The 26,754-nt window shown below is 38.0% G+C and overlaps 1 protein-coding gene across 2 annotated transcripts; it reads right to left on the bottom strand.

Moving 5' to 3' along the window:
- Nucleotides 1–1,158: 1,158 nt before the first annotated feature.
- Nucleotides 1,159–25,837, bottom strand: LOC6053058 (actin-binding Rho-activating protein). Of its 2 annotated transcripts, none has more exons than XM_001869179.2 (4): nt 25,252–25,837; nt 7,832–7,968; nt 7,068–7,227; nt 1,159–2,449 (listed from the first exon to the last, which is right to left on the bottom strand). In XM_001869179.2, the coding sequence occupies exons 1-4, from the start codon at nt 25,294–25,296 to the stop codon at nt 2,225–2,227; spliced, it is 567 nt and encodes a 188-aa protein (XP_001869214.2). In that variant the 5' UTR covers nt 25,297–25,837; the 3' UTR covers nt 1,159–2,224. The 2 variants fall into 2 exon arrangements, with proteins under 2 accessions (XP_001869214.2, XP_038119896.1); XM_038263968.1 differs by lacking the exon at nt 25,252–25,837 and adding an exon at nt 16,786–16,919.
- Between the last annotated feature and the right edge of the window lie 917 nt (nt 25,838–26,754).

Here is a 26,754-nt window from a genome sequence, read left to right as displayed (position 1 = left end):
TGGAAAGCTGAGAAAATTTCCTATAAGACACATTTAAAAGTAACGATGACTATTTTTTCTGAAAAGTTTGTTCTAGAAAACACGCCGTGCCAAATGATGAAAACTGATTTAGAATAAAACCTTGTAGGGCAAATTTTTAATCAATTTCAGAAAATATCAAGAAATTGCAGAAGAATGTTTATTTTTTTATTTTTTTAAGTTATTGTGGATTTAGCTGATAGCAGGATTTTCTAGCATCTTCTCACGGTAATTGAAAACGGTCGTGGGTAGGCCTAGGAGTGCCCAATTGGAGTTAAAAAAAATCAATTCAAAGAAAAATTATTGATGACAAATATTATCTTTAATCACTTCTCCAACATCAAAAATACACTCCAGAATTTTATTTTTCATGTTGGCAAAATAATATTTTTCTTGAAAAAAAAAAAAAACATCGATTTTTATTATACGCCCATCCCTAGTTCTGGCTCGCTGCCGCCTTCAGGCAAACACGTGGTGAGACAAAGTGAGGGGGAGAGGTTTTGACATTTGTAATCCCGCATCTGACGCGCCGCCTATTTCGACGGTCGTCGACCGAGTCCAGTTAGGAACTGATCGTACAATAGGGACGTGGCGTTACATCGTGCTGCCATCTGGTTTTTTTAAGCGCAAGAGTGTAAAAGTGCTGAGTCATCGTCTAAAAATAGACGGCGTCTTATCTCGCCCAGCAAAATGAAGTCGATAAAGTAGTCGGTTTTGATGAGAAAAAGTGGAAAACGTGGTCTAAAAATAGCGACGCCATCCCCCTATAACAGACCTGAAGTAATTCCGTAGTTACTACACTCAAAATCAGAAGTATCCCTCAAAAGGATACTTTCTATCCTTTTTTCAAGTTCACCCAGCGTCACCCTTTCAAAAGGGTATGTCAAAATTAGTACATTTTCGATACCCTTTTAAAAGGGTGACGATGGGTGAACTTGAAAAAAGGATATTTTTGACTTTCAGTGTATATTCCTGGTAAGAGTTTGCAGTAGTAGTGACAACCACCCCATAAGAAATTTTGAGATGTTTGCCTTTGCGACTGACATCGACCAGACGTTTTGGTTTATGTTTGGCAAAATGATATTTTTCTCGAGTCAAGGACTTTCTTTCAGTTAAAAGAATTGAAACCATACACCAATCTTCCTGATGGTAATGTAAACAGTAGTTTTTTTCTCCTTTATTTTATCTCTACTTAATGAGCTAATTACAGTACCATATCGTTTGCTTTTCTCGCTACATAAACAAAGAATTTCCTATACACAAACAGAAATCACGCATGCACGCACGCACGCACAAATCAGTCAATAGGGTAACATTAAGATGTTGGCTGGCTATTGTTTCTTCCGATGCTCTTTCCCAAACCACTGGCTTACTTGGATAAAGTTTGAAATTCCCACGACTTGTGGCGTGTTTTGTTTTGTTTACTTCCCGAAGATTTGCTTGCTTTGTGCGTGTGTTCATCTTCGCTTTGTTTACCTACACTCTTGCGGCGTTGCGTGTTTTCTGTTTCGTCTTGTACAAGAGCATTTTAATACTGTGACTACCGCGCAGCTACACAGAAGAAAGGAAAAGTGGAGTTTGCTTCCGAATGGGAAGTGAAAAGAAAGAAGGATGAGAAAAACTGAATAACAACTAAATATTGCACAACAAATATCTGATCGAACGAAAGATAAGTGGAGAGGAAAAGGAAAAGAAAGGGATAGAAGAAAAAGCCTTACTAGATAATAAATTATCAAGGTATGTTTGTAAGAGTCAGTTTAGTAGACTTATGGACTATTTTTGGTTCTGTTTGTTTTAGTATATTCGCCTAACACTACCGATACGAATCATTCACACCACAACTGTTTCATTTCATCACGTGGAATAAACAAACAATGCATCCTGCCGTCGACATTTTGACAGTTTTGCTTTTTCAGTTTGATTAGTATACAGTGTCACTGCGAAATTTTGTCCCAACGAAATGTCAAACGTTAAACAGCAGAAACAAATATCATATGTCTTTCAATTTGATCCAATTGGTAGGAAATTCACACTCTCTCTCTCAATCACACTCACAGGGATCGCGTTTGATACGAACAAAACATCTTCTAAAATATACAAATTACGCTTTTCGGTACCAAATTCAAGTCACGCGCGCGTTCGAACACACTCTCGCTCACTCGTTCCCGCAACTGACAGCTGGTCACTGTCACTTTGCGCCCCCGCTCTACTTCAACATGTTGGTGGGCTGCGGGTTCGGACTGAGACTCCGGCGGATTTCGGTCTGCTTGCCGACCATGATCTCGCGGATTTCCCGGATCGGTTTCAGCAGCAGGATGGGCACGTTGTCGTCGCGGCGCTGGAACAGAACCTCGCCCTCGAACGCGATCAGTTCGTGCTTGCGGGCGCGAAGCAGCAGCCCCACCAGCTTGTCGTTGATGTGGGTGTAGATCTGGGTTGAAATGGGAGGGAGAAGTTGATTAGTTTATTAGAAATTAACTCTATTTTGAATAACGTTTTTCTTTGGGTGTCGAGATTTTGTTTTCTTTTGATTTTCTTTGAACTTCTAGAAAATGATGTTTAAGTTAAGTGTAATATCTATCAATTTAAAGTGTCAAACATCAAAATATTTGCGCTAATCTCGATATGTCGTGTAACTCTACACTCTTATTTAAAACACTCAGCTTGCGTCAAAACCAAACGTCAGATTGGTCAGATTTGGGTAATTTTCTGTCAACCCTACAAGCACGTTCAAAATCACTGAGTTTTCGTCAAACCGAACCTACTCAGAAATGAGTAAAGGTGGCATCTGTCAAATTTGAGTGAATTTTACACTGATCTGGGTGAATGTCACTCAGTTTTCGTGGAATTCTGAGTGTAATTCACTCAAATCTGACAGCGACTCATTTCTGAGAAAGTTCGGTTTTGACGAAAACTGAGTAATTTTGAACGTGCAGATTACTGAGTTACGTATAAATCTGACGTTTGGCATCAAAACTCTTTCCTGAGTAAATTCGGTTTTGACGTAAACTGAGCGATTTATTATAGTCGTGTTTTGTTGTTTACAAACCCAAGCAGTGACATATCCAAACTTTTCAGCACCCTCCATAAACGTCAAACCAGCTTGCTGTTGGATTGTTTCGGGTCTCTTCTGGAAAATACCCAGAAACAACTTTGTACCTGTTTAACGTTGGCTGAGGCTGCGGAAAAGTGAGGTTATAACGTTTAGCGTTACTAATCACAGCTTTTAGCAGCTTCATCTGCAGCTTTGTTGACAAACAAAACGAAGCATGAGCTCAATCGAGGGGTAATCTTGTAGTATAAAATTTAACTTTTTTTATATTATTATTTTTTTCAAATATATATAAAATTTAGCAATAATGGTGAAACAATTATTACAGATGTTGAGGAAGGGATTCTGGATTTAAAAAAAACTGCAATTATTTTTATTTGATTGAAATGTTTACACCATTTGGGATCCCCTCAGTCAATCCCCGGCTGCTTCAAACGACCGTGTGAAGATACTAGAAAATCTAGCTATCAACGACAGTCCACAATACTTATTTTCTGAAATTTTTGTGCTAAATCTGAATTTGCATTACATTTAAAAATTGTCAAGACCTTTTTTGCGATTTTGATTTAGTTGAATCATTGAGATTTTTTTTTCTATGATCTTGATCAGAGAGGTCATTTGGCATCAATAATTCGTCCATGCAATTTGCTACAAATTAATTGAGGCAGCCATAAAAAAATTAAAAAATATACAAAAATAGATATCTTGAAAACGGGCTTTCTGATCGATTTGGTGTCTTTGGAATAGACCCCCTGAACCCCCCCTCGTAACAAAATGTCCATACAAATTTTCAAAATTTTGTATGCAGCGTAACACGGCCTCCAACCCTCCGACCCTCCCCCTAATGGCGTTACGTAATAAAATAATGCTCCCTAAGTACTGATAAGAAGTATTTAGAAAAAAATGTACACACTTAAAAAAATAAACCCATTTATTGTTTCACTTTTATACAGAGCGGATTCGACACTTCAATGAAACTGCCTTGGAACTACTGACAGCTGTCAAAAAAATCGCCAAACAATGGGGTTGAAATGTCAACATCAGTTTGACAGCAGATTTTGACACTTGAATACGTTTTAGTTTAAATTCGTCTTGAAATTCGATTATAATATTTGAACTTTTTGACAGCAGTGGTGGTGTTGCAATCAATTTGCCCATGGCAAAACCACACTGCCAAAATAGTCAACTGTCAAAATAAGTAAATATTTTGATCGGATTACTAGACGACTAGGTTCCAATTAGCGAGCATTCGAATTAGCGAACATCCGAAGTAGCGTGTTTCGGATTTTCGAATTCGCTCTGTACTTTTGTTACATTTGGACATTTGGATGATAAAAAACATCCAAAAACAATTCAATTTAAAATGTTATGACTGATTAAAAAAATATATATTTATAATCGAAAGATTGGAAAATTTCATTTCTGTTTCATTTTTGGACATTGTGAAAAGTGAAATCATAAAATGGGAAATTTTTTTTCAAGTGTTGCTTTTTCCCAAATCCGTACTTTTTTTTGTCGAAGACACCAATTTGGACAGCTGAGCAATTCTCTACGAAATCGGTCTTTTTTCTTCAATTTTAATTTTTGTATTTTTTAATCCGGCTGAAACTTTTTGGGTGCCTTCGGTATGCCCAAAGAAGCCATTTTGCATCATTAGTTTGTCCATATAATTTTCCATACAAATTCGGCAGCTGTCCATACAAAAATGATGAAAATTCAAAATCTGTATCTTTTGAAGGAATTTTTGATCGATTTGGTGTCTTCGGCAAAGTTGTAGGTATGGATACGGACTACACTGGAAAAAATAATACACGGTAAAAAAATTTGGTGATTTTTTATTTAACTTTTATCACTAAAACTTGATTTAAAAAAACACTATTTTTAATTTTTTTATTTTTGATATGTTTTAGAAGACATAAAATGCCTTTTCAGAAATTTCCAGGTTGTGCAAAAATCACTGACCGAGTTATGAATTTTTAATCAATACTGATTTTTCAAAAATCGAAATTTTGGTCGTAAAATTTTCAACTTCATTTTCGATGTAAAATCAAATTTGCAATCAAAAAGTACTTTACTAAAATTTTGATAAAGTGCACCGTTTTCAAGTTATAGCCATATTTAAGTGACTTTTTGAAAATAGTCGCAGTTTTCATTTTTAAATTAGTGCACATGTTTGCCCAGTTTTGAAAAAATATTTTGAAAAGCTGAGAAAATTCTCTATATTTTGCTTATTCGGACTATGTTGATACGACCTTTAGTTGCTGAGATATTGCAATGCAAAGGTTTAAAAACAGGAAAATTGATGTTTTCTAAGTTTCACCCAAACAACCCACCATTTTCTATCGTCAATATCTCAGCAACTAATGGTCCGATTTTCAATGTTAATATATGAAACAATTGTGAAATTTTCCGATCTTTTCGAAAAAATATTTTTGGAATTTTCAAATCAAGACAAACATTTTAAAAGGGCGTAATATTGAATGTTTGGCCTTTGTGAAATGTTAGTCTTGATTTGAAAATTCCAAAAATTTTTTCGAAGAGATCGGAAAATTTCACAAATGTTTCATATATTAACATTGAAAATCGGACCATTAGTTGCTGAGATATTGACGATAGAAAATGGTGGGTTGTTTGGGTGAAACTTAGAAAACATCAATTTTCCTGTTTTTAAACCTTTGCATTGCAATATCTCAGCAACTAAAGGTCGTATCAACAAAGTCCAAATAAGCAAAATATAGAGAATTTTCTCAGCTTTTCAAAAATATTTTTTTCAAAACTGGGCAATCATGTGCACTAATTTAAAAAAATGAAAAACTGCGACTATTTTCAAAAAAGTCACTTAAATATGGCTATAACTTGAAAACGGTGCACTTTATCAAAATTTCAGTAAAGTACTTTTGATTGCAAATTTGATTTTACATCGAAAATGAAGTTGAAAATTTTACGACAAAATTTCGATTTTTGAAAAAAATCATTAAAAATTCATAACTCGGTCAGTGATTTTTGCACAACCTGAAATTTCTGAAAAGTTGGCATTTTATGCCTTCTAAAACATATCAAAAATAAAAAATTAAAAATAGTGTTTTTGTAAATCAAGTTTTAGTGATAAAGTTAAATAAAAAATCACCAAATTTTTTACCGTGTATTATTTTTTCCAGTGTAGTCCGTATCCATACCTACAACTTTGCCGAAGACACCAAATCGATCAAAAATTCCTTCAAAAGATACAGATTTTTGAATTTTCATACATCATTTTTGTATGGACAGCTGCCGAATTTGTATGGAAAATTATATGGACAAACTAATGATGCAAAATGGCTTCTTTGGGCATACCGAAGGCACCAAAAAAGTTTCAGTCGGATTAAAAAATACAAAAAAAATCGAATGACCGAAATCCTAGAGAACTGCTCAGCTGTCAAAATTTAACTAATCGCAATTTTTAATCTAAATAAACAACGATTTGTAAACACAGCCAGTCATTTTTTCAGCTTCTAAATAGAACACATTCACCAGAATGAACACCGCTTGTTTGCATCTACTGTGTCCAAAAAGTGAAAATCCAAATAATTTCAGCGTACACAAGTGACAGCACTCCAGTCACGAAAAATGCTACCCAGTCACGAAATATTCTAGCAGAGCTGGTTCTGCCAGAATCCTGCTAGAACGGTGGAACATTTCTGCTAGAATGCTGTAAGAATATCCAGCTCTGTGAGAACTCTGCTAAAATCCTGCTAGAACGTCTTGACTGGGTAGCAGAGCTGATTCTGTTAGAATCCTACCAGAATCGTTCTAATATTTCTGTCAGAATTCTGTAAGAATGTTCAGGTTTGTTTGAACTCTGGCGGAACGCAAAATCAAATTTAAAGAAGAGTGTATTAAGCGTGCACATTTGACAGCACCAGTCTTGCACACGTTCAATGGGGATTACTCAACATTGCGTTTCCAAATCGATCGACACCCAAACAAACTTCCAAGATTGCAAGCCAGAAAAACCTACATTGAACAGCTCCCCGAACAGGATGCCCCGGATCTCGGGCGTCTGCTTCGAGACCGAGTGGCCCTCGTCGTTGATGACGGTGCACAGCTCCAGCATCTCCTGGTACACCTGGATGTTGGCCTTCTTGCCGCGGTACTCGGTGAGGCTGCCGGCCTTTGGTCTGCGAGGTTGAAATTTTGACAAAAGGGATAATTTCGGAGAGGTTAGAGTAAAGATGGCGGTTTGTTTTGGTTTTTAGGGGTGCTAGTTTTAGGTTATGTATTTGTTATTAAACAGGTTAATACTAAATAGATACTGTTGTTATTGAGGTTAGGGCAAACGCAGAACGGTGGGACAGTAGAAGATTCCTTATGTTGACTAGTTTAGTTTAACAGTTCTCTTGACTAAGAAGTGCGACTAAATATTTTGAGGTTATGCTACAATTGCTGCTTCTCTTCTAGTCTGGTTGCTCACCTATTGATTGATACGTTCAGTGATTGGGTTAGATAATACGTTAATACACTTTTAATTGGCTACTATAACTGCTTAATTAGCTAGGTGTTGAGAGATTCCGCCGGGGCCGGCGTGCACGGAAAGTGAGGTTAGTTGGCCGTTACGGGCGATCCAACGGTGGTTAGTCATGCGATAAGCTGGTTATGCGCGCAGGCAAAACAAAACAAAAACAAGTAAAACACCAGAAGTAGAACACGAACAGCGTTAGTTGGTCAGTGGAGCAATGCTGAGCGCCATGACCACCGCGGTGAGGTCAAGTTCGAAACCCTTACCTGCCGTACTCCTCTTTGCTGATCTTGAGCCGTTGCATCCCACCGTGCGACTCCGAGAAGGGATTCGTCAGCTGGGACTCGGTGTGGCTCTTCTCACGGTTGTTAAACATGGCGACCTTGGACGACAGCGGGGAGTCCTGGAAAGGGGGAAAGAAAACAAATTTGTGGTTAGAAAATTTGACAGTTCTTGGTGGATTGTTTACAAATGACGTCACGGAGTTCAAAAATTGGGTAAACAAAAAAAACTTTACTGGAAATTTAGCAGCGACGACCCGAATCCCGCATCGGATGGTCGTCAACGCGACTCATGAGGTTCTGCATGGACTGCGAGTCACACTCGCTCATGTCGGAACGCATCAGCTCGTAACAAGCGACCAGTCGACGGACGTTCGGACCGTGAGCGGCCGGAGGTTGCTGTTCTCGCTGCTGGGGCACTTCCGGATGGCTGTGTACGTGATGCACGTGCAGCTGCTGACGCCGGACGGAGTCATGGCGGCACACGCCAGCTTCTTTACGCACTTCTGGAACTTCCTTGCGAGTGCGTCGCACCCGGTTCCGGTTCCGACGGCGCTCGTCCTCCAGCTCGGACTCCTCCTCGGATTCCGTTTCCGGGCGTCGGTTGCGGCGAGTGCGTCTCTCGCGACGTTCAGATCCCCGACGACGCGGAGCTCGCCGTGAGCCGGAATCCTCCTCCTCCTCCTCTTCGGACGGTTCTTCCTCTTCCTCCTCGCGCCGACCGTTGCGGCGACCATTTCCGTTCCGCTGCGACGGACGTCGCCGGGGTCGTCTAGGTGGCTCCTGCTCCTCCTCCTCCTCCTCGTCTTCTTCAGATTCTGGAGCTGGAGCTCGGCGACGGGGAGCACGACGTTGGGATGGTCGGCGTCGTGGACGCCGTGGAGCTTCCTCCTCCTCCTCTGGTTCTTCCTCTTCCGGTTGCGCAGCGGGTTGTCTACGCCTAGCTGCGGGTGCCGCTGCAGGTTCCGCTGCAGCAGCTCCTCCGTTTCCGTTTCCGTTACCACCTCCGTTTCCGTTTCCGTTACCTCCAGCGGCAGCGGCAGGTTCCGCGGCTGGTGCCGGAGTTGCTGCTGGAGCAGCTGGTGTTTGCGGCTGTTGTTGTTGCATCATTGCCGGCATTACCATGATCATTTGGGGAGGCATCATTGGTGGCATCACCATCGGCATCATCATCTGAGGTTGTTGTTGAGGCTGTTGCTGTTGTTGTTGTTGTTGTGGCTGCTGCTGAGCCTGTTGTTGTTGTTGTTGAGGTTGCTGCTGATTTTGCTGTTGTTGTGGTTGTTGTTGCTGACTTTCCTGAGGTTGTTGTTGCTGTTGCATCGGAACCATCATCACCATCGGTGGCATCGGAGGCATCATCATCGGAGGAGGAGGAGGAGGTGGAGGAATCAGTGGCGGAGGAACCAGCAGACGCCTTCGGGTTCGTCGGATCGTTCCGGATCGTGAAAAGCCAGGAAGATCCTCTTCCGCGGTCAACATTCCCTCGTCGTCCGTGTCTTCCTCGTCCAGCGGCTGAACGCGGCTGCGTCGCCGTTCGCGGTCTTCCAGTCGCCGGATACGACGCTGGGTCAGCTGCAGGTTCGCGTCCAGACAGACGCAGCATTCCCGCTTGCACTTGACGCAGGGTTGTTCAGCGTTTCCGCGTAGAACTCGCGACACGATTCCGCCCATTTTGTGAAGTGTTTTTGCTTTCGGGGAGCTTTACAACGGACGCAACTCAAACACACTCAAAACTGGCTGCGCCCTGCTACGGAGTAGGCTTCTTCTAGAGGCTTCCGACTCTGATCACTTCCGATTGGAGCACGTGTCGATGTTAACGCTTACAGTTTAGAATCGCTACAAACTGCCGTTCTAGCGCTGACCGTTGGTTTTATTAACCCTCCGTTATTAACTCGGTCAAATCCTTAGAACTGCGATCGGTTCCGCTTGAGCGGACCCCTTTGCATGCCTCATCGTTAGCAGGTAAGCTAAATTCCCGAACCGACCATTTGCCAATTAGTTATCGTGACCCGTTGGCACATCAAAAAAGTTGTTCGCCCCTAACCTCAAAAAGAGTTCAACGCGCGCGCTGCGCGCTTGCACGCAGCCATTTTTGCTAAACTCTGACAGCTCCGCCATCATAGTAGGCCACGCCGCGCGGGTTCTCTTGCTGAGAGCGAAAGTTGCGTGACTTGCTCAAGATTCCGCTGCAATTGCTGCAACTTTGTTGTGGGAACTCGCTGGGATTTCTCGCGCTTGCAAAATTTACATAATGAACTCAGCTTCTTCATTTCTCGATCTCGTCATCGCGGCGGCATCGTGTGACTTTGCCGCAAGAGGTCGCGCTTTGTTTTCTCTTTTGATTTATCAATTAAACGGTTGCACTGAGAGGCGGGCTTGCGTGGGAGGATTTTGGGGGGTGAACATTTTCGAAAGGACGGTGAGGTAACGGCCTGAAATCGAATCGGGCGGCCATCTTGGAAAACAATGACAGCGGCAGTTCGCGCGACGCCACGGGAGGTGGCGTTCGATCCGGCATGCTTGGATTGATGAGTAATTAGGGGGAAAAGAAAAAGTCTGTTGTAGAAATCTGGTCCAGGGGCCCTCACGCGGCGCAGGGCATTAGATAAGTGTCCCACTGAACCCTCATCAGCGCTGCTGCATTATCTAACGCAGCAGTTGGTCCGCTCAGATGTGCCATAAAATGCGGGTAATTGCAGCGGCGGTTGAAAAGATTCACCGTGCCAAAATAATTATTTACAATCTATTCGAGCAATCACGATTTGACGGCTCGCACCGTCTAATCAACATGCGCTCATACACGAGCGCAACGGGTCTACGAAAAAAAAACTATCAAAAATTTAACAGTTCCGAAAGTGTTGTGAAGAAGATCGTAGAAAAAAAAACTAACCGTGTAGCGTAACGCACCGCCGTTAATGACGGTGTAAAGGTTACGCCCATTCGGCGCCGATTTGTGTGAACAAATCGTGAGTGATTTGACGTTTTACGTAAACGCGATCGTGACTGCGTTATGACGCTTCATTGCGGTCAAATTAGGGACAGGAGATCTGCGCTGCAACGAAGCGACCCTTGACTTTTGACAGATCTCCAAACGCGCATCTTGGTCAAACAAAGTTTAGCGTGCATCAAAACGTCAAATCTCAACCTTTCAAATGTTCAAGCTTTGTTTACATTCCACCAAATCAAAGAAATCTCGTAAAAAAATATGTGAGGTGGGTGCGTGGTGGAAAGAAAATCAACTCCATGGCCTCTCTCGATCGCCGGGTGTGGCCACGGTCAGGTGTGCCGATGCGCAGTTGGGTAAACAACTGCACCAGTTTTCGGGGGGGACTGCACTGCCGTTAAATTCTGGATAGCGGCAGAGTGGAGTGGAGCGAAAGCTAGAGGTACAACCAAGAAAAACATACAGACTCGCGTTTTTTCGGGTGGTTCTTAAATTTGTTTACTGTTTGTTGATCTGGTTTCGTTTTTCTCCCCTCCCGCTTCGACAGTCGATGACTCAAGGTGACCGTTTTGCACCGCTCTGCGGTGGGAAAACATTTGGAAGACCTAAATGTTTATTTTCTTTTTTTTTGTGCTGAATTGGCAAATTTGAAAATTGCTTTGTCTAAGACAAGCTTGATAGCATTTCATTACTTGCACCCTCATTTCAAATTTCTCAGTTTTTGTCCAAACAGTACGTACCCAAAAATGTGTAAAAAGGGCATTTGTCAAAATTTGATTGAATTTTAATCAGATCTAAATAAGTTTTGCTCAATTTACATTGAATTCAAACCTTCATTTCAAATCTGACAGATGCCCCCTTTACTCATTTCTGAGTAGGATCGGTATTTACGAAAACTGGATGATTTTGAATGTGCGTGTAGAGAGTAAAAATGACAGCTCCATTTTTTTCCAATTTGACTAAAATTCACTTCTGAAGTAAGCATTTAGTGCATCCCACTTATTCCGACGAGAGTTGGCATAAGGTGTGAAGGGGATGCGCTCAAAGTTTACATGTTTATAGTTATTTTTGAATAGGTCCTATAAACATATGAAAGATAACAGTTTATATGACCTTTTCAAAAAAAAAAAAAAACTCTAGATTTGCTTATTAAACCTTATCAAATATAAGTCCCGACATGTCCTGTGTGAGTTTATCATTAATCTGGACTAGAGATGTAAACTCACACCTCTAAAAAAAATAACATTTCTTCAGAATTGCTACTTTTTCTTTATTTTCTCACTTCTACACCCTTACCAAAAATCATGATTTTTTGAGTTCCAAATCCCACTTTTCATACGATTTTTTGAGTTCAGGTACTACAACCATAAAAATGGTTATATGGGTTGAACTGAAAAATTCGTATGAAAGGTGGGATTTGGAACTCAAAAAATCATGATTTTTGGTAAGGGTGTAAGCAGCTTTGGTTTTAATAGAATTCGAGTAATTTTAGACGTGCGAGCAGACCAAACTTCTTTAAACATTTTTAAAAGCAATTTGATGTAAAGTTTTTCGAATTAATCATAATTTCTTCACCAGATTTGGGCAAAATTAATCATATTATAAAATTTGCAACATTTACTCACTCTCGACTAGGGGTGAATTTAACCTAATCCGAGTAATGTAAGATTTGCACACTCAGAATCATAAGTATTCTTTTTCAACTTCACGGGTGAATTTGAAAAAAGGTAGAAAGTAGACATTTTACTTATAGTTTATTTTATTTGATTTATTTTAATTTGTTTCTACACCCTCACCAAAAATCATGATTTTTTGAGTTCCAAATCCCACTTTTCATACGATTTTTTGAGTTCAGGTACTACAACCATAAAAATGGTTATATGGGTTGAACTGAAAAAATCGTATGAAAAGTGGGATTTGGAACTCAAAAAGTCATGATTTTTGGTAAGGGTGTATAGAATTTCACTCCCGGAATAGGTTATTTTTTTACTAAATCTGAGTAAGTTTTTATTTGCGTGCAGATGATTTGGTTGAATTTTACTAAATCGTAACTAAAAATTCACCAGATTTGAGTGAGTTTGTGGCAAAAATAACATTTGCCATACTTACTCTTTCATGAGTATTTCTGGTTTTGACAAATTTTGAGTGATTTCAAATTCGCGTGTTATTTAGTATAAAACTTTCTTTTTAGCAATTGGGGTTTGTTGTAAAGCGAAACAAATTTTAAAACGTAGTTAGTTCTGTAAAAATGTTGGGACTTACTTTTATTACAATCTAATAATGAAATGTAAACATGCACTGTATCCATATCAAGCTTTTTAAACCGATTGTTTACATTTAGTTCTGATAAAAAAAGTCCGGAATTTGAAAGCGGAAAGGCAAAATGAGTGAAACTCAAACAGAATTGAGTGGAATTAATTCAAATCTAACCATAAGAATTTGTAGGCCCAGTAAAAAAAATATAATTTAAGCCAAAAATGGAGAACTCCTCGCCACAGTGTCCTGATGCAAACAATGGTAGAGCTCGAGCTGTCACAGCTCAAGGTATGTAGATTAGTAAGGTAAGGCGGGTTTTCCAGCTGTCAAAATAGTTAGTTAGCACGAAACCCGGATTTTATATGGAGATTTTAAGAAAGTGCAAAGCATGCCAAACTGAACCGAAATACGCTTTTAAAACAAAAATATTTTTTCAAAAAAAAATTCAACTAAACGCGTTTTTCGGTTCAGAAAAAAAAAACCCAGTGAAATTTTCCCGTAAAATGGTGAAATATTCATTTTTCAGAAAATCTCCATATAAAATTCGGGTTTCGTGCGGGATTTGAATCCCGCCTAACCTTGCTTGTTTTTTGACTCACCGTCCGATAAGTAAGCCAACATATTTCGTGGGGCTGTGACAGCTTGTTTTGTAATCATTTGTCACAGTTGTTTGTTTTTTTTTTTTGTAAATTTATACAAATGTCAAATTTTGAAAAGTTCTACTTAGAATCGAATTAAAATTGAGTGAAACTCAACCAGACTTGAGTAAATCTAGAATAATTTTTCAAAAGGTCCTATCTGCATAGGAAACCCATGATTCATAGGCTGTTTTGAAAATTTACTCTAGAAATAAAAAAAACGTTATCTGCACGCTTATTTCAAAGAACTCAATTCTGAGTTACTTTAACTCAGATTTGAGGTATTTGTATTCTCTGAGTGAATTTGACATTTGTGATAGAAAGTATACACGGTAATGAGTAAAGTACTATTTTTTTGCAAATCATTATTTTGCAATTGGTTTACAAAAACTCATTGCATCTAAAGATGCGCTCAAGATGTGAAATGCCAAGTTTCACCTCCCATCAAGTTCCACAATAGGTAAAGACCATCTGTCATGATCACTTTCACCGAACCCTGCCAGCCTAACACAATAAGTACTCATTGAAAAGTGAAAATTTGAATTTTTAAAGAAAGCTCACCACAACACAATTGAGCCCAAAACAAAGCCCCCCCCAACTAAACGTCGATCTTTAATGGCCAGATTTCTAAACCAGCAGCCTAGCAGTGCGATAACACGTGTCCACTTTGAAGCATAATTGAGTCTTCAAAAAGAAGCAGCCACACTCTCTCACGAACTTGCCTCCAGCCAGCCAGCCATCAGCGCATTTGCATCATCTCACTAATGGTGTATTGCTGGCATCTCTTTCTTCCACTTTGCGCATTTCGCGAGCCGCGCACTTAGTCGAAGCGGCCACGTTTAACCTAGTTTCGTTACGCTGCGCGATGAACCCAAAGTTGGGGGGTCTCGAGGTGTGTGTGAGGTCGCCGGTCAATTTTTTTTGGGTCAGGTTGGGTTATTTTTGCACCAAAGTGACGTGGATAGAGGTGAGCAACTGTCAAATTTGCATGAAATTGTATCTTTTTCGATCGTTCCCACCCTTATTTAACCATCTTGATGACTCGCTTCGCTTGCTAGCAAGGTGGTTGCGGAAAGAGGTGAGCAACTGTCAAATTTGATTCCGTCCGGGCAATCATCTGTCAACGGAGTGATCTACCGTCAATGTACCCTTTCGTTCGGCCAGAGGTTCAAGTTCAAAACGAGCCGCCCGCGCCGACGGACCGTCCCTTTGAAATAGTTTCGCTTGCAAAAAGTTCTAAATTTAGTTCGCGTTTCTTCCGCGCGGTAACCGCTTTGGAATGTCGCTAACGACGGCGATCGCGTTTTGAACGCGCGCCAAGATCGGCCAAGTGGTGGTGGTCCTCTCAGTCAGGAACTTTAAGCGTGATCTTAATGGCGGAATCGTAAATAAATAGGGAAACAAAACAAACGGACTGGCTGACGGACAGAGTGTGATGGTTAGGGGAGGTTGGATTTCCTAATATAAAAAGAAATTTTCATTCATTTTCCAGACAGTGTAACGTGACATTTCTGAGTTATTTTTAATCACATTTTATCTTAACGATCCTACTCAAGAATGAGTTCAAATTTTTTTTTTCTTTTTCAAGTTTTCAAGAGTAAATTACATCTGCATTGGTCTAAACTTACTCCATTCCTGGTTAATTAATTCCAAATTGTAGTATAATTAATTCAAATTAAAAAAAAACATTCAAAACAAAATGCTGTCAATAACAAACCAGCTCAAAAATAAGTAAAAACCTGTGAATCAGATGTGGGTAAATTTAACTCAGAGTTTATCGACATATGAGTAAAATTTAAAAAAAAAATTGCACGTTCACCCAAAAAAATTAACTTATAACTAAATTCCATGTAGGTATGATTTTGACAGCACTTGGTTTTTAAATTAAAAATGTATGCACGCTAACAAGAAAACCGGCAATTCTGGGGTAAAAACTCAAAAAGTGAATTAAATTTCCTGAACTCTGCGTATTTTTTTTAATTCAAAACAAAAAGCTGTCAAACTCAAACAATAGTAAAAATCTGTGAATCAGATTTGTGTAAATTTAACACAGGGTTTAACGAAATATGGGTTAAATATTTTTTTTAAATCGCTCACCCAAATAGGTAAATTAAATCTGAGTTTGTAAAATGTTGCTGTTTTTTATTATTTTGAGTTTAAAAAAAACATCAAAGCAACTCATTTTGATGATGGTACTCTGTTTTCGATGAATTTTGAGTTAAATTTACCCAAATCTGATGATCGGTTTATTACTCATTTCCAAGTAGGTATAATTTTGACAGCTCTTTGTTTTGGATCTGGAAAATCTGGAAATCAAAATGGTTCCAGAATACTTTTCACCCAACCTTCGCTACGCCATCGATGACGCCGTCACCGCCGCCGTCGCGCCGTTCTGATTTATGAAACGACGGCCCCCCTGACAGAGATGGCCACTTTATGACACGGCACGAGGGAAATTAATTAGGACAGCTGGGCTGGCTTCCTCGGCTGTCACAGCCGGGCAAGAGATCCCACCAAGTTTAGTCCCACAGCAAGCCGCCTACTGCGACGATTTGATTCATTCAAGTTTTGCAGCACTACTTTGTAATTGTTTTTGAAACACAAACAAAACACTAACAACGTTTGTGTTGTATAATCCTTTTGCACGGACGCCAATTGGGCGAAGAATAACCTTGAAGTGATCGCAGCAGGCGTAATTCAATCTACGGCGACTTTCGTTTTAGAGTGTATGCCGCCGTGCCTCTCGCACGAACCTTACGTCACTTTAGACGCGCGGCGCAAAACCACAACAATACCGCACACCAATTGCGCCAACCAAGTCAACCAAGATGGCGCCCCGATTTGTGCTTTTATTCTTATCACGCAATCTACGTGCGTGCTGGAGGCGCTAAAACAATCAACAAATCGCGCCAAAGTGGGCCTGTTTGGTTGAGCGTGTGCGGTGCACACGCGCGCGATTTTTGACATTTCATAGCTCAACGCCACCTTTGACGAGCGCGTGTGGCGTCCCAACATGGCTCCAATTAGCGCGGTATAATATGGCATCTTGATTAACAGCTTTTTTTTTTTCGATTTTTGCGCGCCCAATTAACGGTACTTACAATGTCCACCTGGCTGGGAATAATCTCGGGAATGACGGACATTCTGACGGCTGTCAACGGAAGAGACTCACTGCACTGGGACTGGGACTGGGAGACCGGCTTGGACGACGAACGGCAGGGAACTGTGCCGATTTGCCGTGGATCGATGGGTTATTTTCGTTGCAATCGATTTGCGCATCTTGCGACTTGTTCGGACTTGCACACGATCACGACCGAGCTCCAACATTCGTGGGGACAATTTTAGATAGGTCAAATGCGGTCGGGAAAGGTTGGTGCGATGAAACGATACAAAGAACGGAAAATTTCCTTACATTTTATGTACACTTTACAGTGTACGGAAGCAATTTTACCCTATTTTGAGTAGTTTCCACTAGCCGTGCTCGATATTCAAGCTGTCAAAAACAACCTGTTGACATTCCAGCCGAGTTCTGCGGTTGGCAACCAAGACCAAACAAACCCGATTCGCCATCGATACCGCACCGTCAAACTCCGGCCTTTCACCGCATCTCCCAAGCCAAATTGTGAATGAAATTCACACCGCCTACTCGGTTAGGCCGATTAATTACATAAAGTACCCCGAGTCGAACCGCGGCGGCTGCAGTTGGCGGTTTTTCGCGCGCCCGGTTTGCTTGGATGACCTTCTGGGACGGGCGCGATTTTTCCGTTGAAACGGGAAGAGATTCTTCGGCTTCTTCTGTTTATTTATAAACATGGATTTAGCCGAGCATCGGACCGGACCACGGCGGCGGACAGATGTCTGCAGGAATGTGATGACCTTCCTCGTAGAGTTGGTTGTTTATCCCTCGGCGCGATGACCGCTCGCGCACCAAATGTCAGTCGGTTAGTACCGCCAGTGGTCGCTAGGGTGCGCCGCAGTGAGGTAGGCCAGATCGCGAAAGAATTTTTATTGTGGTGTAAAATGAGTCATGCGCTGACCACACTTACATCGATGACAGGACTGAGTTTCATCTCAGACAGTTTATTTGCGCTGAGAAATGTAAACAATTCGAATGCTCTCATTTGAAATTTACTCATTTCTTAGTAGTTTCGGTAGACCGTTGAATTAGAACTTTGACGTTTGAGAAACTTCTTACACGCTCATTTAAAATATCTGATTTCTGAATTATTTATTCTCAGATTTTGTGAAAATCTAACCTAATCAGGTATGCGTTGATGTCTACTCAGAATTCTAGCAAAATGTGGATGAAATCGATCAAGAAATAAGGCTTTCTATGCCCAGTGAAAAAAATATAATTTAACCCAAAAATGACGAACTTCTCGTCACAGTGTCTGATGCAAACAATGATCGAGCTCTTTTGCTAGAAAGAGACAGAAAACCGGAGGCAAACAAACTTCCATCTGCCATGTAAACATACTTTGAATGTGTTAGTAAATTTTGGACTAGAAAGCCTTATGAGTTAAATGAAAATTCCAAAACTCATCCTGAGAAGGTTCGGTTTTGACGAAATCTGCGTGAAAATAACTCAGAACCGAGTTATTTGGAATGAGAGTGTAATCAGTGAACTTTTTTCAAACGTCAAAGTTCCGTTCCAACGCAAAGTGTGTTGATAAAATAAGGTAAGGTGGATTTTTCAGCTGCTAAAGAATAGTTAGCACGAAAACTGGATCTTTTATGGAGATTTTTAAAAAAAGTGAAAATTTGGTTATTTTCTGGGAAAATTTCAGCGTATTTTTTTCAAAAGGGGTTGAGTATGCCTATCTGCCTAAACTGAAAAATGCTCCAAGTTAAAAAAAAAATTATGCAGATATTTTCCTATTAAAAACCGTTTTTTGGTTCAGTTTGGGATGATTAACAACCCTACAGTTAACAATCCGGTGGAATTTGCCCTGAAAATGGTCAAATTTTTACATTTCGGAAATTCTGCAAAGGTTGTTTTTTATGCTAACTATTTTTAACAGCTGGAAACCCAGCCTTACCTTATATGTTCTACATACTTTGGTTTCCACGCTTTTTTAGTGTTTTTGAAAAAAAAAACTGTAAAAGCGGTTTTAAAAGACACTCATAAAGCTAAAAAACTACAATTGTTATTTTTGGATCTTTAAAAACCTCTTTCAAAAAAGGAAAAATGGTTTTGAAAGACACTCAAAAACAAAAAAAACACTAAAATTGTTATTTTTGGACCTTTACAAAAACTCAGAAAGACGATCAAATCTTTTTCAATAATCATTTTAGATGCAAAATTTAGATTTGCATCAGGTAACAAATTTGTTCAAGGTTTAAACAAATTTCAGAAAAAAAGCAATTTTTATAATTTTTTTCTAAATCGAACATATTTTCGAAAAGCTTGAATTTTTAAAATTCAGTTATATGTAGGTGAATATTTTTCAAACTTCTATGATTTTCAAGTTTAATTATGGTTCTGAAAACCTTCATTACTAGAGTACTAAGTATTTATAACTTATTTTTACCGTATTGGATTACAGATGATTTTTTTGTTAATGCTGGAATAAATTGATTTTGAAACCATAGATCGGAAAAGACGTTAAAATTTAAAAAAATGTTAAATCATAACTGTTACATGTTTACATATTTATTTTGAAAATTGAATTGTTTTTTAAATTGAATCTGTTTTGGCCTAATCAGTCATCTCAGCTTTTTTGCTCATTTTTAAAATGTTGATTTCCATAATTGGTTCTTCGAATAAACATGACACCTTTGAAAATTTTCGATATTTTCATTGGAAATTGATAAAATAGTGATCAAAACTCCTTTTCAAGAATCTTTATAAACATTCACCTAGGATTTTTCTTCAAGCGGGTGATTTTTCATTGAAAAGTTACTACAAAACTGAAATCATAAAAAAAAGCTAAATTTAAAATTACTAAAATATTACCCAAATTCTTGATAATTGCTCATGAGCGTGTAAATCCCACAAATTATAGCACTCTTCAGTGTGCCATAATGGCGTCAACCTTATACAAAGACTGCTCGTTGACATTGAGCCAACCCCGCGCGGAAAGGTTATTTTGGGCTGTGGAAAAATTTGCTAGCAACATTCTTCAGATTGTCAGCCATCGTAGGCGGCTAACGGCGTTTGACATTGTTGGCACTGCACTCGCACTGGGATCGATTGCGGGGTTAGACGCTGATTTTGTAAGCTTCTTCTTTTGTAATGATGCGAAAGTTGTCAGATTTAATTCAAACTTGAGTGATTATTCATTAGCGTGTATATTTTCCTTGATGAAAACAACGAGCTGTCACTTTCAAGCTACACTCTCATCCGAAACAGCTCAAAATCAGTCATTTTCAGTTGCATTGCTACAGAATCTTAAACATTTAAAATTAAATGAATTATTTGAATCATTCAACAACAATTAATTACAATTTGACAGCCGCTGGGCTCATCCAAATGCAACGATTCACCTTCACCAGCCAAGAGCTGGTGGCCTGCCCTGAAGAATGGCCACAATGACCTGCGGCGCTGCGCTCGAGTCCGTTCCGCCAGATGGTTCCGATTAACGTTAACGAGACTTTCCCACATGGCACACCGGGCCAGTCCACAGGTTGGTGGGCGCACAACAACGAAAAAAGAAGCAAAACAAAAAAATCGTGGCAACAACCCAGACTTAAACCACTTTCTTCCTATAAACGAAGAAATAGCGTTGCACACTTGGGTGGTGTTTTGTTTGAAGCTTCCACTTTGCTTTGCGCCTCTTTTTTTTTAGTTGTGGCGAAGTCAATGCCTAATTTGCAACATTTATGACCCGTTGCCGTTTTGTGGTTACCCCCCTTTGGTATTATTGTCTCGTGGGGTGGTGCACTTCAACGGCTCGTAAAAAGTCGAAACTTTACACTCTATTAAGCTTTTTGTTTTAACCTCTCTCGCTAGAGTGTGCATCTTGGCAGCGGGTATTGTTTCGTTTTTTTTTTTAATTTTCCAATTTTTTTCTGTCATTAACTGCATTGTTAAAATTGGAAGGAATTCGACAACTGGAAAGTTTTTTTTTTTTGCGAAATTGTTCACAAAGTTGCAATTGTTTCTTCCCGTGTAAAGCTTACGACTTAAGTGCACGTTGCAAAACGATTGATTTATCGGAGCGCGATGATGATTATCTGGCACTGTCACGACACTAATAATACTTCAAAAAATCAAAGTGACACAAACTGATAACGGCGAAATTGATTTACGGCCCACGCGACAATGATTCACTGTAAAAATTTACTGCACTTTGCTGATAGGAAGCGCAGGGCAAAGATAAAACACATATTGTGCCAGTCTTAACCCTTAAGGCCTGAATTTTCAAAAAAATATTTTTTAGACTAATGATGGGAAAATGATTTTGAGGACCATACGAAAATTATAGGCTAGTTTTAAAAATTTTGATTTTGGGTCATATATGACCCATCAGGCTCGAAAGGGTTAAACTACAAAGAAAAAGTGGCCTTCCTTAATTTTATTGTGACTACAAGTTTGAGAAAGTTGAAGGATTTATTTCATTGAGAATTGTAAACAAGTCGTTTTTATTTAAAGTAATGTTAATCAAAATTCATAAAGATACACTGTAAATTTTTTTATCCTTTCTTAGGATGGAATTTTACCTTATTTTTTGTGCAAAATATTGAAGTACACAAAAAATGTAATTTACAATTTTTATATGTAATATTAAATTTCTGACTCAACTTATGTCTCCAATTCCCGAAGTAATTATCATATTTTTTGCGGTGTAATGATTTGTCTTTTTCTACTTTTTCATTTCTTGAGGTAGTCAGGCAAAGAAAGGCATATTAAAAAAATAGCAGTAGACAAATATTGTGAAATGTAAAATATTTTTTAAGAAACTGTTTTTTAAGGTTAAGGTTTAATAGACATACTGTTGCTGTCAAAGAACCAAAATTTTGAATTTACTTCAAAAATTTAAAAAAATATATATTAAAAGTTGAATGTAAATATTTATAATACTATCTTCATTGTTTTATTTATCAAAACAAGAAGTATGTAAATGTTATTGCTAAATTGAGAAAAGGCAGCCCATTGGATAGTACAGTCGACTCTCTGGTTGTCAATATCCAAGGGACCGTCGAGGAAGAGAATCATCAGTTTACAGATCGATGCAAAATGAAGACTCGATTGAAAATATTTTTTTCTTGGTACCCAGCTATGGGAAAGAATCGTGGAAACGCCCAGCAAACAAAAACAAACTAATGTCAAACACCCTTCAAAGCTTCGTTTCGCAAAGAAAAATGTCTATGCAAGCCATGAGAAAGTAAAATTATTGACAACTGGAAGAGATTTTTATAGCAAACAGAATCCAAGGGATCGTCGAGGAAGAGATCCTTCAAGCAAGAGAAAATATCGAGGAATGAAGAGAATTGCAGATTGAAGGGACTGAAGAATTCATCGAAAGATGGAGCAATATTGATATCGAGAAGATCGACAGCCAGAGAGTCGACTGTAGTAATATTTGTTTTGAAAAATTGAATATTTTTTTCATTTTTTTAATCTAAAACTGGTAAAATTTTCTAACATTGGATATTGGTTTTACATGTCAAAAATACATGTCAAAAATCTAAAAAAAAAAACATATTTCCAATTATTTATTAAATCCTTTCCAAAGATGATTAACAATCACTCCTGAAAGTTTCATAAAGATATTTTATAATTTAAGTGAGTCGAAGACGATTTAAGTTTAAATTTTTGCCATGCGCAAAGCGAACCATCAAACTTTGTAAGCGTTTTTCTCAAAACACCGAGTTGATTTGCGAGTGCCACGATATCTCGAGAAATTTGGAGTGAGAACTCTCAAGACATATCCCTTGTGCATGACGAAGTCCAATTTTGAAATTTAGGTTTCTAAAAAATTACAAAAACCAAAAACTATTGATTTTTTACATTAAAAACAGAAAAATATTTTTATCTTTTTTTTTAATTAACTTTTTGAGAATCGGCCTACGTCATGCACACGGGACCCGTTTAGTGAGTCTTCACCAAAATTTTGAGCCGATTTGGTCAACGCAGTGTTGAGATATCGTGGCACCCGTTTTTTGAAACTGCTAACTTAAAATAGCTTTATCTCGGCAATGATACATCCAAATGTCTTCATATTTTCTTTTATTTTTTTTTTGTTAGAAGATGAAAATGTATTTTTTAATGCCCTGAAAACAAATTTGAAAAATATTTTGTGCTCATACCAACCCTTGACATTTTTGTCAATTTACGTGTATGTAACCCCTTAAGGCCGTGACATTTTTTTCATAGTTTATGTCGCCCCTCCTAAATATTTCTCCCCCTATTTTTTCAAGCAAATATTGAATATTTGCTTGAAAAAATAGGGGGAGAAATATTTATTTCAGTAAATTTAATTTTTTTTAAGGAATCAGACGTGCAATCAACTAAATACAAATTAAAATGCATTTTCCTGCGCTGATAGTCACTTTGAGCATGATTAAAGCAGTTTTGAAGAATGTTTTTTTTTTTCGAAAGAACATTGTTTTCATTGAAAAACTTTTTTTAATTTAGTTCTCCCCCTTGATTTTGGCCATAGACAATGGGCATAAACTTATAAAATATTTGCAACGGCCAACCTTGAAACTGTTTTGATTTTAAAAAATAATAATTTTAAGAAAACAAAGCAAATAAAAAAAATAATAATAAAAAACGTAAAGAAAACAAAAATAGTAAAATTTTAAATAAATAATAGTTTTTTTTCTCAAATTTAAAATAATTTGAAATATTTAAATATTTGGAAAATTTATACTTTTTTTAAGTTCTAAAGTTTTTTTCTAATAGGTCCTATAAACATACGAAACACAATAGCTTATATCTTTGAAAAAAAAAATAGAGTTTCTTAAATCTTAGTTTTTGTTTGTTTTTTTTTTTTTATTCTAACTTCTTTTAGGTTGTAGCAAATATTCATCAAAGTTTTTGTCTTTTGTTTTTGATTATCTACCCCAGTTAAAAAGCAAACGAACGCCAGATCAACTTTGCAACCAAAAAACAAAAGATCTGAAATGACCGAGGGGTTAATGGATGGAAATACAATGTTCAATGAATAAGAAAACTTTTTTTTAACTTTTATCTAATTTCAAATCACAATTGAAGAAATATGAAAAGTAAGCATATTGTAAATAAATTTGAGTAATTTTTATTTTATATTTCATCAGGAAAATATTTTGCATCGGCGGTCCCCTCGTTATTTATAATTTATAAGTTTCTTTAGCAGCATGCCCTTAACTATATCATTAATTGTCGGAACTCAGAAGCTAATTTTTCATAAAAAATCATAAATGCAATCTTATTTTTAAAACAATATTTTTTTTATAAAATTCAAATAGCAAAAAAGTTGTTTAGAATAATTTAAGGCTGGTACAAAAAATATTTGTTCAAAAAAACTTCAGAATTTCAAAACAAATTCAAATGCAATAAGTTGAAATCAATTTAAAATGCATTCCCCTGCATTTCAATCGTTTTGAGCTTGTTTGGGTTTATTCAAAAATCTTTTGAACTCTTGAAAATTTTCGTTGTGCAGAGCCCCAAAAACTATTTTTCGCAAAAAAATTTGTTTCGTCAAATCCTACATTTTTTTTATAAACTAATGATTTCAAAACAGCTAAACTAGTGTAAAATGCATTTTAAAAAACTTTGAAAATATGACTTTGAACTTTGAAAATATGACAAAATAAACAGTTTTTTTTATTGAGGTAATTTATATACCAAAGATAAACAAGAAAATGCTAAACCTTATTATCATTTGTGATTTAGTTGTTCCTCGATTGTTTTCGTGTGTTTATCAGAAAATATAAAATTACAGATTCACCAGATAATTAATCTTAACGACTTATCGGAAAAGTTCCTTAAATACCTCTCTTTCAACCAAATGGAAAAAAAAACGTTTCACTTAAGTCACGATACCACAAAACAGTGCTGCCAGATCAACTTTGCAACTTATTAACAAGAATGTTAAAGTACATTTTCATCGATGTGGAGAATAATGATTCCAGGATTACGACTGCCAGCCGTTATGTGTTTTATAAATTTCATTGAATTGCTCGTTTATTTTGACAGTGTTGCCAGATCATAAATATTTTTCTGACATTTTTTTTATAAAATTTCAAAGATTTACAAAGTTTTGTTAGAGAATTAATTTTTCGAGTGGTTTTATAGATTTTTCTCAGTTTTATAACAAGAAATATTTCTAAAAGTCAAAACAATATTTTTTTCTGATATCAGCATTATTTTGTTATTTTTTTGTCCAAAATTCCTTGAAAATCAAACAAAATGTGTTAATAAAGGAAATTACTAAAACTTAATATTTTTTTTAGAGGGAATTTCAATGAATATGTATTTTAAAAGTTGTTTTTTTGTGTTATTCAAAAACATGAGGATTTAAAAACTAGAATCAAGTAACAATCATTATCCGACATCCATTTGTTTTCAATCTTATCAGGAAATTTTGTGAAAGTTTGACATGTCAAACGATTCTCCAAACTAAAACAAAGCAACTCACCACTATCAACCGCAGGGCTCCGAGCTCGTGAGCTACGTCCGTCATGGTGTTGACCTTTTCTAACTCACTACCGCTAGCACTACTGGCAGACGATGACTCCTGGTCGGACAGTTTGGCCACAATCTCTTTCTCTTGCTGTCACTACTGGCTTACTTCACTGTTGACAGACCTTTTGCTCCGTCAACCACTTGAAATTTGTTACTTTCTTGCTCACGTGTTATCCAAACTCACGTGGCTTTTGTTACGATTTTGTTTTTTTTTTTGCACAAATTTTGTTTCAAAATTCACTACCGGCAAAAAACTCTCAACTTTTCTTCTTTTACTTATTTTTTTGCTTCGTTCTGTTGGCAGCGAGGGACTCGAACTCGAACACTCGCTTTCCAAACTCTGCTCGGACCACGGCACTGCAATCTGCTCAAGTCAAGCTCTGGACACCGACTGAAATTCTGGCCCGCGAAGAAATTCGACCAAATCTTTTTACACACGCGTTTTTTTTTTGTTTCGTGAATTCTTCAGAGGTTAAGGCGCGCGCGCAAATTTTTCAAACGACGACGACGGATTCAGTTTAGTCACTTTCTTGCGAGTGAGCCGCGCCGAAAGTTGGCAAACGCTTTTATAAAAAATTTTCCTCCGCGCCTACTTGGGTGGTTTGGGCGCTTGGCGGAGCTTACTCAGCTTACAGGGAAAAGATGAGAGAGAGCGACGCCAGCGTCGTCCACACAGAGACGGAAAATGGGTGAGAGAAAGAAACGGGAGAAGGAGAGAAATTTTTGGTTGAGAGAGCCGAAGAGAGCGAATCAGTTAACAACAATAAAATATGTTGCGAAATTTAGATTAAAAATTACTCAATTTTTAACCTTAATTTGAAAATAAGACAAGTTTTGATAAGTTTTTTAAGTCAAACTAAATTTACAGAAAATATTCTTGAATTCTTAACCCCAAAAACTTTTCATAATCAACCAACAAACACAAAACAAGACGCACGGAGGTCTCAAAAAAGAGAGCGTCAGGAATGTCAATCATAGAGCGCGTCGCGACGCCCGCCCGGCCTACTGCTCTGTGAGTGTATGGTAAGGGAAGGGGGTAGACAGTGGGGACGCACGGTTGTTTGCTAATTATGGAATTCGCGCGCGCACAAACGGACTTTTGAGTGATGACTTCGTTTTTCGCTGCTTGAAAATGTTGTTTTTTCAAAGATTTCAGCTGCGTGGACTGGGATTTGCAAACACATTCCTTGCGATCGAAGTGAATGATTTAGTGGGAGTTTCTGGAGAGAACCGGATGTGGTTTTTTGGATTTTGTTGGGATTTGGAATATGTTTCTTTGTGTGTGTGTGTGCTAGTTCAAATATGCGCTAAAAAGTTTCCTTTAAATTCTTTAAAGGCGCCAAAATAGACATAATGCTATTTTTTCAGAAAAATACGGACCTTAAAAAATATAAGTAACACTGCCTGTAAGTATAACATAAACTATGTACCAGTTCAACGATTTGAAAATTACTTT

This window comes from Culex quinquefasciatus, chromosome 3 (genome assembly GCF_015732765.1).
Source record: "Culex quinquefasciatus strain JHB chromosome 3, VPISU_Cqui_1.0_pri_paternal, whole genome shotgun sequence".
NCBI lineage: Eukaryota > Metazoa > Arthropoda > Insecta > Diptera > Culicidae > Culex > Culex quinquefasciatus.
Note: the sequence above shows the minus strand (reverse complement) of the source record. Positions and strands in the feature narration are given on the sequence as shown.